Below are 13,189 nucleotides of genomic sequence, written 5' to 3' on the forward strand. Positions count from 1 at the left end.
CAACAAAGGAAAGCATGACTCCTTCAGGGAGGCTAAGAATCAATAACCATAGGTGTTGATTGCCAAAACCAAATTCAATTCAGTTCAGTTCATTTCAGTCGCTCAGTCGTGTCCAACTCTTTGCAACCCCATGAATCGCAGCACGCCAGGCCTCCCTGTCCATCACCAACTCCTGGAGTTCACTCAGACTTGCATCCATCGTCAGTGATGCCATCCAGCCATCTCATCCTCAGTCGTCCCCTCCTCCTCCTGCCCCCAATCCCTCCCAGCATCAAAGTCTTTTCCAGTGAGTCAACTCTTCACACGAGGTGGCCAAAGTACTGGAGTTTCAGCTTTAGCACCATTCCTTCCAAAGAAATCCCAGGGCTGATCTCCTTCAGAACGGACTGGTTGGATCTCCTTGCAGTCCAAGGGACTCTCAAGAGTCTTCTCCAACACCACACTTCAAAAGCATCAATTCTTCAGCGCTCAGCCTTCTTCACAGTCCAACTCTCACATCCATACATGACCACTGGAAAAACCATAGCCTTGACTAGTCGGACCTTAGTCGGCAAAGTAATGTCTCTGCTTTTGAATATGCTATCTAAGTTGGTCATAACTTTTCTTCCAAGGAGTAAGTGTCTTTTAATTTCATGGCTGCAGTCACCATCTGCAGTGATTTTGGAGCCCCCCAAAATAAAGTCTGACACTGTTTCCACTGTTTCCCCATCTATTTCCCATGAAGTGATGGGACCAGATGCCATGATCTTCATTTTCTGAATGTTGAGCTTTGAGCCAACTTTTTCACTCTCCTCTTTCACTTTCATCAAGAGGCTTTTTAGCTCCTCTTCACTTCAAGAGTCCCAATTCAAGATCTATTTTCACAAATGTTTTTCTTCTGCCAATGTGAATTCACAAAGGTAGGGACAGGGAAAAACTGTTATCTTCCTCTCTTAACTGTGCACTGCCGACAGAGAGCTGGGAGACTGACATAGTAAAAATTCTCAGGTCTGCTGTCAGTTATCCCATATCTCAACTGCAGTCTCCAGGGAACAGTGGAGTGTTCCACACTTCACTGTCTCATCCTTATAACTAGAAATGGCACAGGAGGAAACATTTGTTTCATTTCACCTTACTAAGTTTTTGGCTGGGGTTCTGTATGAAAGATTAACAAGAGAAAAGTAAACAAGTATATTAACATGTACATCTCATATATACTTATGAGAAATGTTAACAGGAATAACTTAAAAACATGGTTAAAACTTGGACTTACAGATTATCTTAACCAAAGAACAATATACTTTTAAAGTAGCAACAAGACAGAGGAAAAGAGTGCTAGGCCTCAGACATTACTTTGCCGACTAAGGTCCATCTAGTCAAGGCTATGGTTTTTCCTGTGGTCATGTATGGATGTGAGAGTTGGACTGTGAAGAAGGCTGAGTGCTGAAGAATTGATGCTTTTTAACTGTGGTGTTGGAGACACTTGAGAGTCCTTTGGACTGCAAGGAGATCCAACTAGTCCATTCTGAAGGAGATCAGCCCTGGGATTTCTTTGGAAGGAATGATGCTAAAGCTGAAACTCCAGTACTTTGGCCACCTCATGTGAAGAGTTGACTCATTGGAAAAGACTCTGATGCTGGGGGAGATTTGGGGCAGGAGGAGAAGGGGACGACCGGGGATGAGATGGCTGGATGGCATCACTGACTCGATGGACGAGAGTCTGAGTGAACTCTGGGAGATGGTGATGGACAGGGAGGCCTGGCGTGCTACAATTCATGGGGTTGCAAAGAGTTGGACACGACTGAGCGACTGAACTGAACTGAGGCCTCAAGGTTGGCAAACTGTGGAACAATAAATACATTAGAAACTGATGGAAGATAGCAGCTACTCAGTAAAGGTTATTTTGTTGAGTCCTCTGTTGCTGTCTTGGGGCTGATAAGTGTCAATTAATTAAAATGATTAATATCTGCACAAATTTATGCTTTGCTTTCAGGAAAACAGGAGGAGAGCAGAGAATTTTTCTTGGATCTGTTTCTTCTCAATTGCCTTCAGCTCAAAATAATCCTTGTGCTAAAGGGGACGATTTTTGGGTGGCATATTCTGTTATCCTTCTGTAGGTTTTACTATTAAGTTCTTTTCACTTTCACTTTCTTTTGCATTATATGTTCTAACATGGAAATGTGAAATAAGGCATTGTCAGAAAGAAGTTAGGAATATTGTTCACATGAGCTTACTTATTATAGTAAAACAGTGATTCATAAATTAAGAATTTATAATAGACACCAAAAATGTTAGTAGAGGAATCTGATTGAGCAACACAGTATGGTGCTACATACCTGTCAGAACACCAGGCAGTATGTCATATTGTTTTGTGGAAAATGTATATAAAACAATTTTAAGGAAAAAGATGATAATATAATGAAAGCGTATAAAACAACACCATGCAAATGAATGTTAATCAAGATGGGAACTCATTTTCAGTTGTGTAAAATGTTCATTCAGGGTTTTTATTTCTTTATAGTTGCTCAAATTCAATAGTGCTAATCCCAGTTCTTCCTGAGCAATATCTTTCATAATTTTCTTGCAATTAACTCTTAGGACATCAGAATACCCCTCTGCAAACACACAGAACAAAACTTTTAGTGTAAGTGAAGCAATAAAAAGTCCCTGCTTTCCACATGTCTCCAAGGGTGGAGCCCCCAAACTGATCAGAGAAGAGGGAAGTGAAAAGATGTTAAATACCAAGTCCAGCTCACCCTGGTCAGCCTGGAGGTCTGGCTTCTCAGTCAACATGAAGGCTCTCCTTATTCTGGGGCTTCTCCTCCTTTCTGTCACTGTCCAGGGCAAGGTCTTTGAGAAATGTGAGCTTGCGAGAACGCTGAGAAGATTTGGACTGGATGGCTATAATGGAGTCAGCCTGGCAAATTGTAAGTTAACTCTTCTTCATCCTTTCAAACAGTTAGCCAGGTGTGGAACAGACACTAACAGAGGAAGAAGAAAGAGTTTGAGTGAATGGGCTTTTTTTATTTCTTAGCAGGTTTGTGCATTTACAATGGTTAAAAACATCAAAGATTCCTTTAGAATTAGAGGTACCAGGTGACGGAATGAGTCATGGGAGGGTCAAATTCTATACCATTCTAAGCATGCCAGATCCCCACATACTCCTCTAGTGCCACTAAATTTGCCAGCTGGCACATGAAGGCTGACTCTAAGATATATTTCAGAACCTGGGATATGTCTGTCAAGCCCTTAGTGTTTGACTCTACCCATTTCCAGTTTGGAACTTGTGTTCTGCAAGCCTGAGTAGGCAGTGTTGTTTTTTTTCTTTTTTAAATCCCCCTACCATGATGTTGAGCTTTTAACAGCAAAGTTTTTTAAAACTTACGTTGAACTCTTAAAATAGGGACAGTAGAAACCTATCTTCCCTCAATCAATATCTACATAAGTATCCCTGAAATACAGCATGAAAATATATCTTATTATTCTGACTCTCCATTAATTAATTTTCATTTTCTTCTGCAGAATTAAAGATGTGCCTTAAGGAAAAGTGACTGTGTACTTTAGTCCGTATTTGTCAATGTCATCACTGTATTTTTCAAATTAAATTCAGATATTTCCCCTCCATAAATATTTCTGAATGAATGAGCAACTGGCTGGCTGGCTGCCTGAATGACATAGTCTTTCCTATTCTATGATTCTTGTTGTCTGAATTCTATTTTGATAACCCATAGTCACCTTTAGGTATCATAAGAAATTTTCTTTCTCCTAGAAAATCCTTACTTTTCCTAATAAAGGTATTTTTCCATTAGTATACATATCTGCTGCTAATGACCAAATAAACTCAACAGCTCTGTTGCTTTTTCCATTCAAGGCTCAATCTTACCTGAGGGATGGGAGCAGGGGAAGGCTAATAGTAATAGAAGACACAGCTATTTTAATATTTTTGCAGTATGTTATCTTATTTCATTAGTATTTTCAAATGATTTGCTAACAAAAGAATTCTCTTAAGGGCCCTTAATACCAAATGTTAAAATATTTATAAGTAAAATATATCTTTATGCTTCTAAAATAAGTCATTAGTAAAATAGAATTGCGCTATGAAATATAAGTCATATGATGTTACTGTTTATTACTAAAAATACATTTTTTTCCAGGGATGTGTTTGATCTATGGAGAAAGCCGATATAACACACAAGTTACAAACTACAATCCTGGAAGCAAAAGCACGGATTATGGGATATTTCAGATCAACAGCAAATGGTGGTGTAATGATGGCAAAACCCCAAGAGCAGTTAATGGCTGTGGTGTATCCTGCAGTGGTAAGACAAGATAATGTTGAGGGATGGCACAGATGTCTTCTGGTTATATCTGCAAGAATAGAGATTCAATACAAATGAAAAGATCTTGAAGAGTTCATGATGGACCTAGAAAAACTCCATCTTAACTTCTAGAAATGCTTTATCTATCTCATAAGTCCTTAAGTAAGAAATTAAACAGCTGGTATCATAAAAGGTTGCTGTTTGCTAACATACAAAAATTTTTGGAATGATCTATCACTTTATTATAACTGGACATGTTGATGCTTTGTAAAGAACAATGCTATTCCTCCTACTTACCTTGTTTGGGAAAGGTTTAGGGATAATCAGGTTGTGTGTGTGTGTTTTAAATATACACTCCTTTATTGGAAAATGAAAGAATTAGTAGTTAACCAAAGAGGAGGAATATATGTGGGTCTTTTTAAAAAACTTTTACTTTTGATTATGAAATATTTTAAATATGTGAACAATTTGAAACACATATCAACATAAATGTGTACTTTAACAGCATAATATGTGCTTTAGCAGTTGTTAACATTTTGTCATGTTTACTTCTTTTATGTATATATTATCCAGTTGGTGGTTTTTTGCTGAGTGATTTTAAAGTGAATTAGAAACATTATTACATTCCATTTCTAAATTCTTTACTGTGCATCTCTAAAAATACACTTCATATTTAATCACTGTCATTCTAACAATTTCATATATGGATTTGTTTAATCAGAATGAAACAAATATCCTATTGAGTTCCTTTTCAAATTGAGATAACATATGCAATATTTAGGGCTTGCCAGGTGAAGCTAGTAGTAAAGGACCTGCCTGCCAACGCAGGAGACATAAGAGACACGGGTTTGATCCCTGGGTTGGGAAGATTCTCTGGAGGAGGGCATGGCAGCCCACTCCAGTATTCTTGCCTGGGAGAATCCCTACAGACAGAGGAGCCTGAGGGGCTACAGTCCATGAGGTCTCACAGAGTTGGGCATGACTGAAGCTATTTAGCAAATGTGCATACACATACAATATTTATTGCATAAAATATTGAGAAGTATTGTAAATTTGATATTATTTAATTTTTAATATTAAAATTCCTAATAAAGAAGATTAGTTTCTGGATATTCTTTTGTACTCAGTTAAGTGTTAGGATTTAAAAATTATTTTTTATTGTGTAATAATCTGTGGTCATTGAATAAAAATTCTTACTACCCAGAGATTTATGACCACTGGTTTGGTATTCAAGTTTTCTTTCAGATTATGCATCACTCAAGTACATGAATGTAAAGCTGTATTATGCACATTTGTACTCACAAACATGTAAGCAATGTGCTTCAACAAAAATGAAACTGACTCATATTTACCAGCTTACAATTTGCTCTTTACTGTAAAAAAATCATTTTTTCAACAAATATTAATCTTTATTATTTTTTCTGGATGAATAGAATTCTACTATATAAATATTCTAAAATTTATCAATCCAACTCTTGTATTAAAACATGTATCTTGTGTACATATCTTACTATTTTTTTTGGAATAAATTTCCACTAGTAGAATTGCTGAGCAAAAAACTGCTAGACCAGGTTCTGCTTGTTTGTTTTTGTTTTGTTTTCACAAGGTCCAGTGAAAAGAGAACCTTCTATCATATTTGTTAATAGTTTCAGAGCTTCGAATGACTTTGGCAAATGAGAACCAAATGCTTTATTTCATGCTAAGTGAGATGGAATGGAGAGAGTTTCTCCCAATATTCACAGATAAAGAGATTCTTAAAAAAATAATTTTAGTTGTTCTTTCCTCAGCCTAAGAGAATAAAGCTGGCTGAACCTAAAATTTACATGAAATTTCTGTGAACATTGTCTTCATTTCTCACCACCTCTTTTTCAGCTTTGCTGAAAGATGACATCACTCAAGCTGTAGCATGTGCAAAGAAGATTGTCAGTCGGCAAGGCATTACAGCATGGTATGTTCTTTTTTTTGTTTTTGTTTTCTGTCCAGTGTTGTTGAGATATAATAGACACACAGCACTTTTGAAGTTTAAGGTGTACAGCATAATGACTTATGTACATCCCAAAATGATTATCACAGTAAGTTTAGTGAATATCCATGATCTCAATGGATAAAAAATTAAAGAAACAGAAGAAAAAATTTTGTGTGTGTGATGAAAAGCTTAAGATTTACACTCTAATCTATTTTCATAGATAAGATATAGCAGTGTTAATTATATTATCATGTTGTACATTACATCCCTAGTGTTTGTTTATCTTAGACCTGGAAGTTTGTAGTACCTTCCACTGCTTTCATCCAATTCCCCACCCCTCACCCCACCCACAACAGCCACCTCTGGTAACCACAAATCTTACCTCTTTTTCTATGAGCTGGTTTGTTTGTGTTTGAAGTATAAACTTCAAACTGCAACACTATGTAAGTTCCTTTTACAGAGCAAAGTATGCGTTAGGCATTAAAAGGAGACCTGTGGTCTTCCCTACTAGTTTAGATTCTGTGCTTTCAATTCAGGAGGTGGGTGTCTGGTACCTGGTTGGGGAACTAAGATACCAGAGGCCATGTGGTGCGGTCAAAAAAAAAAAAAGGGTAGGGGGGAGTTTTACCCTACTGTTTTACAGTAGTTTTACCCTACTGTTACAAGAGAAGTGAGGGAATATTCTCAAAGACCAAGGTATGCTACTGAGAACTGAAAATCTAAAAAATTAGATTTATGCTCAACAGTGTATCACATAGAAATAATCTACTTTAACTGATTCAGAATCTAATTATTTTATTCCTCAATTTATTTTAAGGGCTTCTAGAGTTTTTAAGTTTCTACACACTCTACCAATTCCTTGTCATATCTTGAAATTAATTTTGAAAGTAAGTAAATATGGAACATGCTTTGCAGTTGTTTTGTGGACTACACAAGACTCAATATTTGTGTTCAGCATTCTGTGCTCTAGTGAAGCCTTGGGGAGATGTGAAGGCCTTGGTATACATGTCTCCAGTTAATAAATAGCAATACTCGGATCGGTCTGTAGCCTGTATTTCATATATCGATAAATAATTTTGTTCTCCCAAAGGATCTGAAATATGTATAAGAATGTATAAACAATGAAGATATGTTTTAACCTTATTACCGTGCGTTTCATCTTTCTCTACAGGGTGGCGTGGAAAAACAAGTGTCGAAACCGAAATGTCAGCAGTTATATTCAGGGTTGCAAACTGTAACTCTGGAGTTTTCTTTCTTCTGCTCATCTGTCTCTTTTTCATATTAAGAAGTAATAGTTGAGTAAAAGGTTATACTAGCACTCTTTCAAATAAATAATGCTTTCACAGAAGCAGGAGCATGTGGTCTTTCTTCTAAGAGGCTTGATGCTTACCTCATGTGTTTATTGTTTGATATTACTACAACATATTTCAGGTTCTAAACAGAACTAATGCTGGTGAATATTTGTCTAAAACCTTAGTTATCAAATGTATCCCTAGTACATTAAGTTCTTAATCAAAGAAATAACCCAGACTTAATTTTGAATGATACAAGTACTCCCCAATATTTAACACAAATATTACAAAAGAATATCTTCATGCAAATTGATCTTGGGCAAAGGCCCACTGTGTAGGCATGTGAATTTTCATCTGTCCAGCCAAAAGGAGATGAATGCCAAATGGCTATATATGAAAACAGCCTGAATTAAGAATTTTGTTTTCATACAGTGTAGCCTTTGATTTAAATGTTTTTGTAGAAATGTTGCATTTACACAGCTTTAAAAATAAACTCACAATTTATACATCAACCTATTTTAGCCTTTGTAAAGAACTCATATATGCATCTTGCTGATTCTGGAACATAAAGAAGGATTAGATGAGCTGACGCTTTTCCTTAATTTTATTAACTTAGATTCATACTCTATGACAAATTCAGAGGTAGATGAGCTTGCAAGCATTGAATTAATTGCTATTAAATAGATGTGAAATTGTGCAGGCAGTAAAAAGGTACAAACATTTTCATTAAAAGCTTTGCAATTCATACCTTGTCTTCCTTTGTTCAGTTCAGTTCAGTTCAGTTTAGTTGCTCAGTCGTGTCTGACTCTTTGCGACCCCATGAATCACAGCATGCCAGGCTTCCCTGTCCATCACCAACTCCTGGAGTTCACTCAGATTCACGTCCATCGAGTCAGTGATGCCATCCAGCCATCTCATCCTTGGTCGTCCCCTTCTCCTCCTGCCCCCAATCCCTCCCAGCATCAGAGTCTTTTCCAATGAGTCAGCTCTTCGCATGAGCTGGCCAAAGTACTGGAGTCATTCCTTCCAAAGAAATCCCAGGGCTGATCTCCTTCACAATGGACTGGTTGGATCTCCTTGCAGTCCAAGGGACTCTCAAGAGTCTTCTCCAACACCACAGTTCAAAAGCATCAATTCTTCAGCGCTCAGCCTTCTTCACAGTCCAACTCTCACATCCATACATGACTACTGGAAAAACCATAGCCTTGACTAGATGGACCTTAGTCAGCAAAGTAATAAGAGCCATGTAATGTCTCTGAAAAAAATACATATGTATATATTTGGGAAAAAAATGATCTGACACTTAGTATTTCCTACATCTTCACCTGTAATGAAATAGCTGGGTGTTGCAAGAAATCCATAAGCATACTGACAGATCTCACTTAATATTTTAAATTAAAAAAATTTTTTGGTGATGCCACACAGCTTCTGGGACCTTAGTACCCCAGCCAGGGCTTGAATTTGCACCCTAAACAGTGAAAGCACAGAGTCCTAATCATGGGGCCACCAAGGTATTCCCCTCACCTTAAATTCATAAACAAAAATCTCAAATGGGCACTCAAATCTGCTTGGCCATCATAGTCACTTCTCTGCGGTTCTGTATTGGTGTCCCCACTCTCTAAAATGGCTGTCACTATTTGCTTCTCCTCTCATTTCAAAGTCCTAACCCACACGCCCAACTACCGGGCTTCAACACACTGCTCTCAGTAGATGAGCTGGCTTCAGGTTACACTGACAGAACAGATGCAACTCATAGAAAATTCTCCCTTCATCCCCACCGTAATAGAGCTCACATCTTTCTTTCCCTGGGCCCAACCTCACTTCATTCCCGTTTATCACTATGATGAAGGGCATCTGCTCCTCCCAGGGGCGCTGTCTCCATACGCAGATTTCATCACAGCCCTCTCCCTGCTCCAGTTTAGGCTGAGGGTTTCCTGCATCCTGAGTTTCCCCCTCTTTGCTGGATCATCTCCGTCACTGTACAAACTGCCCTGCTAACCTTGCTTCTTACAAAGAACTCTCTGTGAGCTCTACATAACATTTTTTATTTTCTTTAACAGCAACACTTCTGGGATGTTATCTGTATTCACCCACTCCACATCCTCACCTCCATTTCTCTTTGTGACTCTTCTCAATCTGACTGCTGTCCTTTCTCAGCTAAAAACGGCTCCAGCCTGACTCCTTCCAGGATGCCTTGGAGCCAGTTCAGTGATCAATTGTTTTCTGTTCATCCTCCTTGATCTCTCAGCAGCATTTGACAGAGTGAACCACTTCCTACTTTTGAAAACATTTTCCTCCTCAGCTTTTCCTCCTTTACATTCTGCTTCACTGATGCTTCCTTCACAGCCATTCTATTTCGCCGCTGACTGATATTTAAGAGTTAGAGTGCCCTAGGGCTCAAGCCTGTAATCATCTGATAAACATATTTATTCATTTATTTATCTCTTCTAGCTGAAGTATAACACTAAAAATGAGTTTTTCCAACTTTTTGAAGACACTGAAATAATGTCAATTTTATCCAAAATTTGCAAGTACAGTACAGTCTTTTATGTTTCCTGAACACTTTGAGAATATACTGCCAAAATGGTGCCCGGTGGCTCTGATCCTTCAGTGTGTAACTCCTCAAAACATCATCCAAATCAGGAGGTGAACACTGAGAAATTAGGACCACTTAATCATCAGATTCTATGCGATTTCATCAAGTGTCCCAAAAGCTTTTCTTAATTAAAAGAACCAAGTGTTTTATTTGGTTGTTATGTTTCTCAGTTTCCTTCAGTCTAGATCCCTTTTTCCATGACTTTTATGACTTTAACCCTTTTGAAGACTTCAACCACCTATGGTGTAAAACAGCGTACGGCTTTTCTGATATTCTATGGAGTAGATTAGCTTATGCACCTTTGGCAGGGATACCATAGAAGTGATTTTGTGCTCTTCCCATTGCATCCTTTCAGGTGACATCCAGTTTTGAAATGTTCTATTACTGATGATGTACACATTGATCATTTGCTCAAGGTGATGTCTGCAAGTCACCTCCACTGTGAAGTATTTGGGAGATGGTGAGGTACTTTGAGAAATTTTGTTCCTGATCAAAATTTCAATTTTTATATTGACTTATTATATCAGTATGGGTTTCCCCAGTGGCTCAATGGTAAAGAATTCGCCTGCCAATACAGGAGACACACGAGACATGGGTTTGATCTCAGGGTCAAGACAATCCACTGGTAAAGGAAACAGCTGCCCACTCCAGTATTCCTGCCAGGATAATTCCACGGACAGAGGAGCCTGGAGGGCTACCATCCATGGGGTCACAAAGAGTCGGACACGAGTAAGTGCACATGCAGGCATGCATACATTATATCAGGATGGACCCCTGGCTTCCTAATTTATTCCAATTATAATGAGTCATAATCCATTCAGTTCAGTTCAGTTCATTTGTTCAGTCATATCCGACTCTTTGCTACCCCATAAACCACAGCATGCCAGGCCTCCCTGTCCTTCATGAACTCCCAGAATCTACCCAAAGTCAGGTCCATTGAGTTGGTGATGCCATCCAACCATCTCATCCTCTGTTGTGCCCTTCTCCTCCTGCCCTCAATCTTTCCCAGCATCAGGATTTTTTCAAATGAGTCAGCTCTTCACATCAGGTGGCCAAAGTATTGGAGTTTCAGCTTCAGCATCAGTCCTTCCAATGAACACCCAGGACTGATCTCCTTTAGGATGGACTGGCTGGATCTCCTTGCAGTCCAAGGGACTCTCAAGAGTCTTCTCCAACACCACAGTTCAAAAGCACCAATTCTTTGGCACTCAGCTTTCTTCGCAGTCCAACTCTCACATCCATACACGACCACTGGAAAAACCATAGCCTTGACTACAGACCTTTGTTGGCAAAGTAATGTCTCTGCTTTTTCATATGCCATCTAGGTTGGTCATAACTTTCCTTCCAAGGAGTAAGCCTTTTAATTTCATGACGGCAATCACCATCTGCAATAATTTTGGAGCCCAGAAAAATAACATCAGCCACTGATTCCACTGTTTCCCCATCTATTTGCCATGAAGTGATGGGACCGGATGCCATGATCTTCGTTTTCTGAATGTTGAGCTTTAAGCCAACTTTTTCACTCTCCTCTTTCACTTTCATCAAGAGGCTTTTTAGTTGCTCTTCATTTTCTGCCATAAGGGCGGTATCATCTGCATATCTGATGTTATTGATATTTCTCCCGACAATCTTGATTCCAGCTTGTGCTTACTCCAGCCCAGTGTTTCTCATGATGTACTCTGCATAGAAGCTAAATAAGCAGGATGACAATATACAGCCTTGATGTACTCCTTTTCCTATTTGGAAGCAGTCTGTTGTTCCATGTCCAGTTCTAACTGTGCTTCCTGACCTGCATAGAGGTTTCTCAGGAGGCAGGTCAGGTGGTCTGATATTCCCATCTCTTGAAGAATTTTCCACAGTTTATTGTGATCCACACAGTCAAAGGCTTTGGCATAGACAATAAAGCAGAAATAGATGTTTTTCTGGAACTCTCTTCCTTTTTCCAAGGTCAAGGGTGGCGACTGAGAGGAGCTACCCCACTCCCGAGGTCAGGGGAGGAGTCTGAGAGGAGCAACCCCACGTCCAAGGAGCAGTGGCCACACAGGCACAGGAGGGCCGAGAGGAGTTACTCCACACCCAAGTTCAGGAGGGGCGGCCATGAGGACATACCCCTCATCCAAGGTAAGGAATAGTGGCTGCACTTTGCTGGAGCAGCCATGAAGAGATACCCCACATCCAAGGTAAAAGAAACCCAAGTAAAACAGTAGGTGTTGCAAGAGGCATCAGAGGGCAGACACACAAACCATAATCACAGAAAACTAGTCAATCTAATTACATAGACCACAGCCTTGTCTAGCTCAATTAAACTAAGCCATGCCTGTGGGGCCACCCAGGATGGATGGGTCATGGTGGAGAGGTCTGACAGAATGTGGTCCACTGGAGAAGGGAATGGCTAACCACTTCAGTATTCTTGCCTTGAGAACCCCATGAGCAGTATGAAAAGGCAAAATGATAGGATACTGAAAGAGGAACTCCCCAGGTCAGTAGAGGCCCAATATGCTTCTGGAGATCAGTGGAGAAATAACTCCAAAAAGAATGAAGGGATGGATCCAAAGCAAAAACAATACCCAGCTGTGGATGTGACTGGTGATAGAATCAAGGTTCAATGCTGTAAAGAGCAATATTGCATAGGAACCTGGAATGTTAGGTCCATGAAGCAAGGCAAATTGGAAGTGGTCAAACAGGAGATGGCAAGAGTGAATGTCAACATTTTAGGAATCCGCGAACTGAAATGGACCAGAATGGGTGAATTTAACTCAGATGACCATTATATCTACTACTGTGGGCAGGAATCCCTTAGAAGAAATCGAGTACCCATCATGGTCAACAAAAGAGTCTGAAATGCAGTACATGGATGCAATCTCATAAACGACAGAATGATCTCTGTTGAGTTTTAAGCTAACTTTTTCACTCTCCTCTTTCACTTTCATGAAGAGGCTCTTTAGTTCTTCTTCACTTTCTGCCATAAGGGTGGTGTTATCTGCATATCTGAGGTTATTGATATTTTTCCCGGCAATCTTGATTCCAGCTTGTGTTT

At 39.3% G+C, this 13,189-nt stretch overlaps 1 protein-coding gene across 1 annotated transcript; it reads left to right on the forward strand.

Moving 5' to 3' along the window:
- The first annotated feature begins 2,770 nt into the window (after positions 1 to 2,770).
- LOC138077710 (lysozyme C, intestinal isozyme) lies at positions 2,771 to 7,502 on the forward strand. The gene is made up of 4 exons (XM_068969850.1): positions 2,771 to 2,906; positions 4,134 to 4,298; positions 6,171 to 6,246; positions 7,436 to 7,502. The coding sequence occupies exons 1-4, from the start codon at positions 2,771 to 2,773 to the stop codon at positions 7,500 to 7,502; spliced, it is 444 nt and encodes a 147-aa protein (XP_068825951.1).
- The last annotated feature ends 5,687 nt before the right edge of the window (positions 7,503 to 13,189 follow it).

The sequence above is a fragment of the Capricornis sumatraensis genome, chromosome 4, assembly GCF_032405125.1.
Source record: "Capricornis sumatraensis isolate serow.1 chromosome 4, serow.2, whole genome shotgun sequence".
In the NCBI taxonomy this organism is placed as follows: Eukaryota; Metazoa; Chordata; class Mammalia; order Artiodactyla; family Bovidae; genus Capricornis; species Capricornis sumatraensis.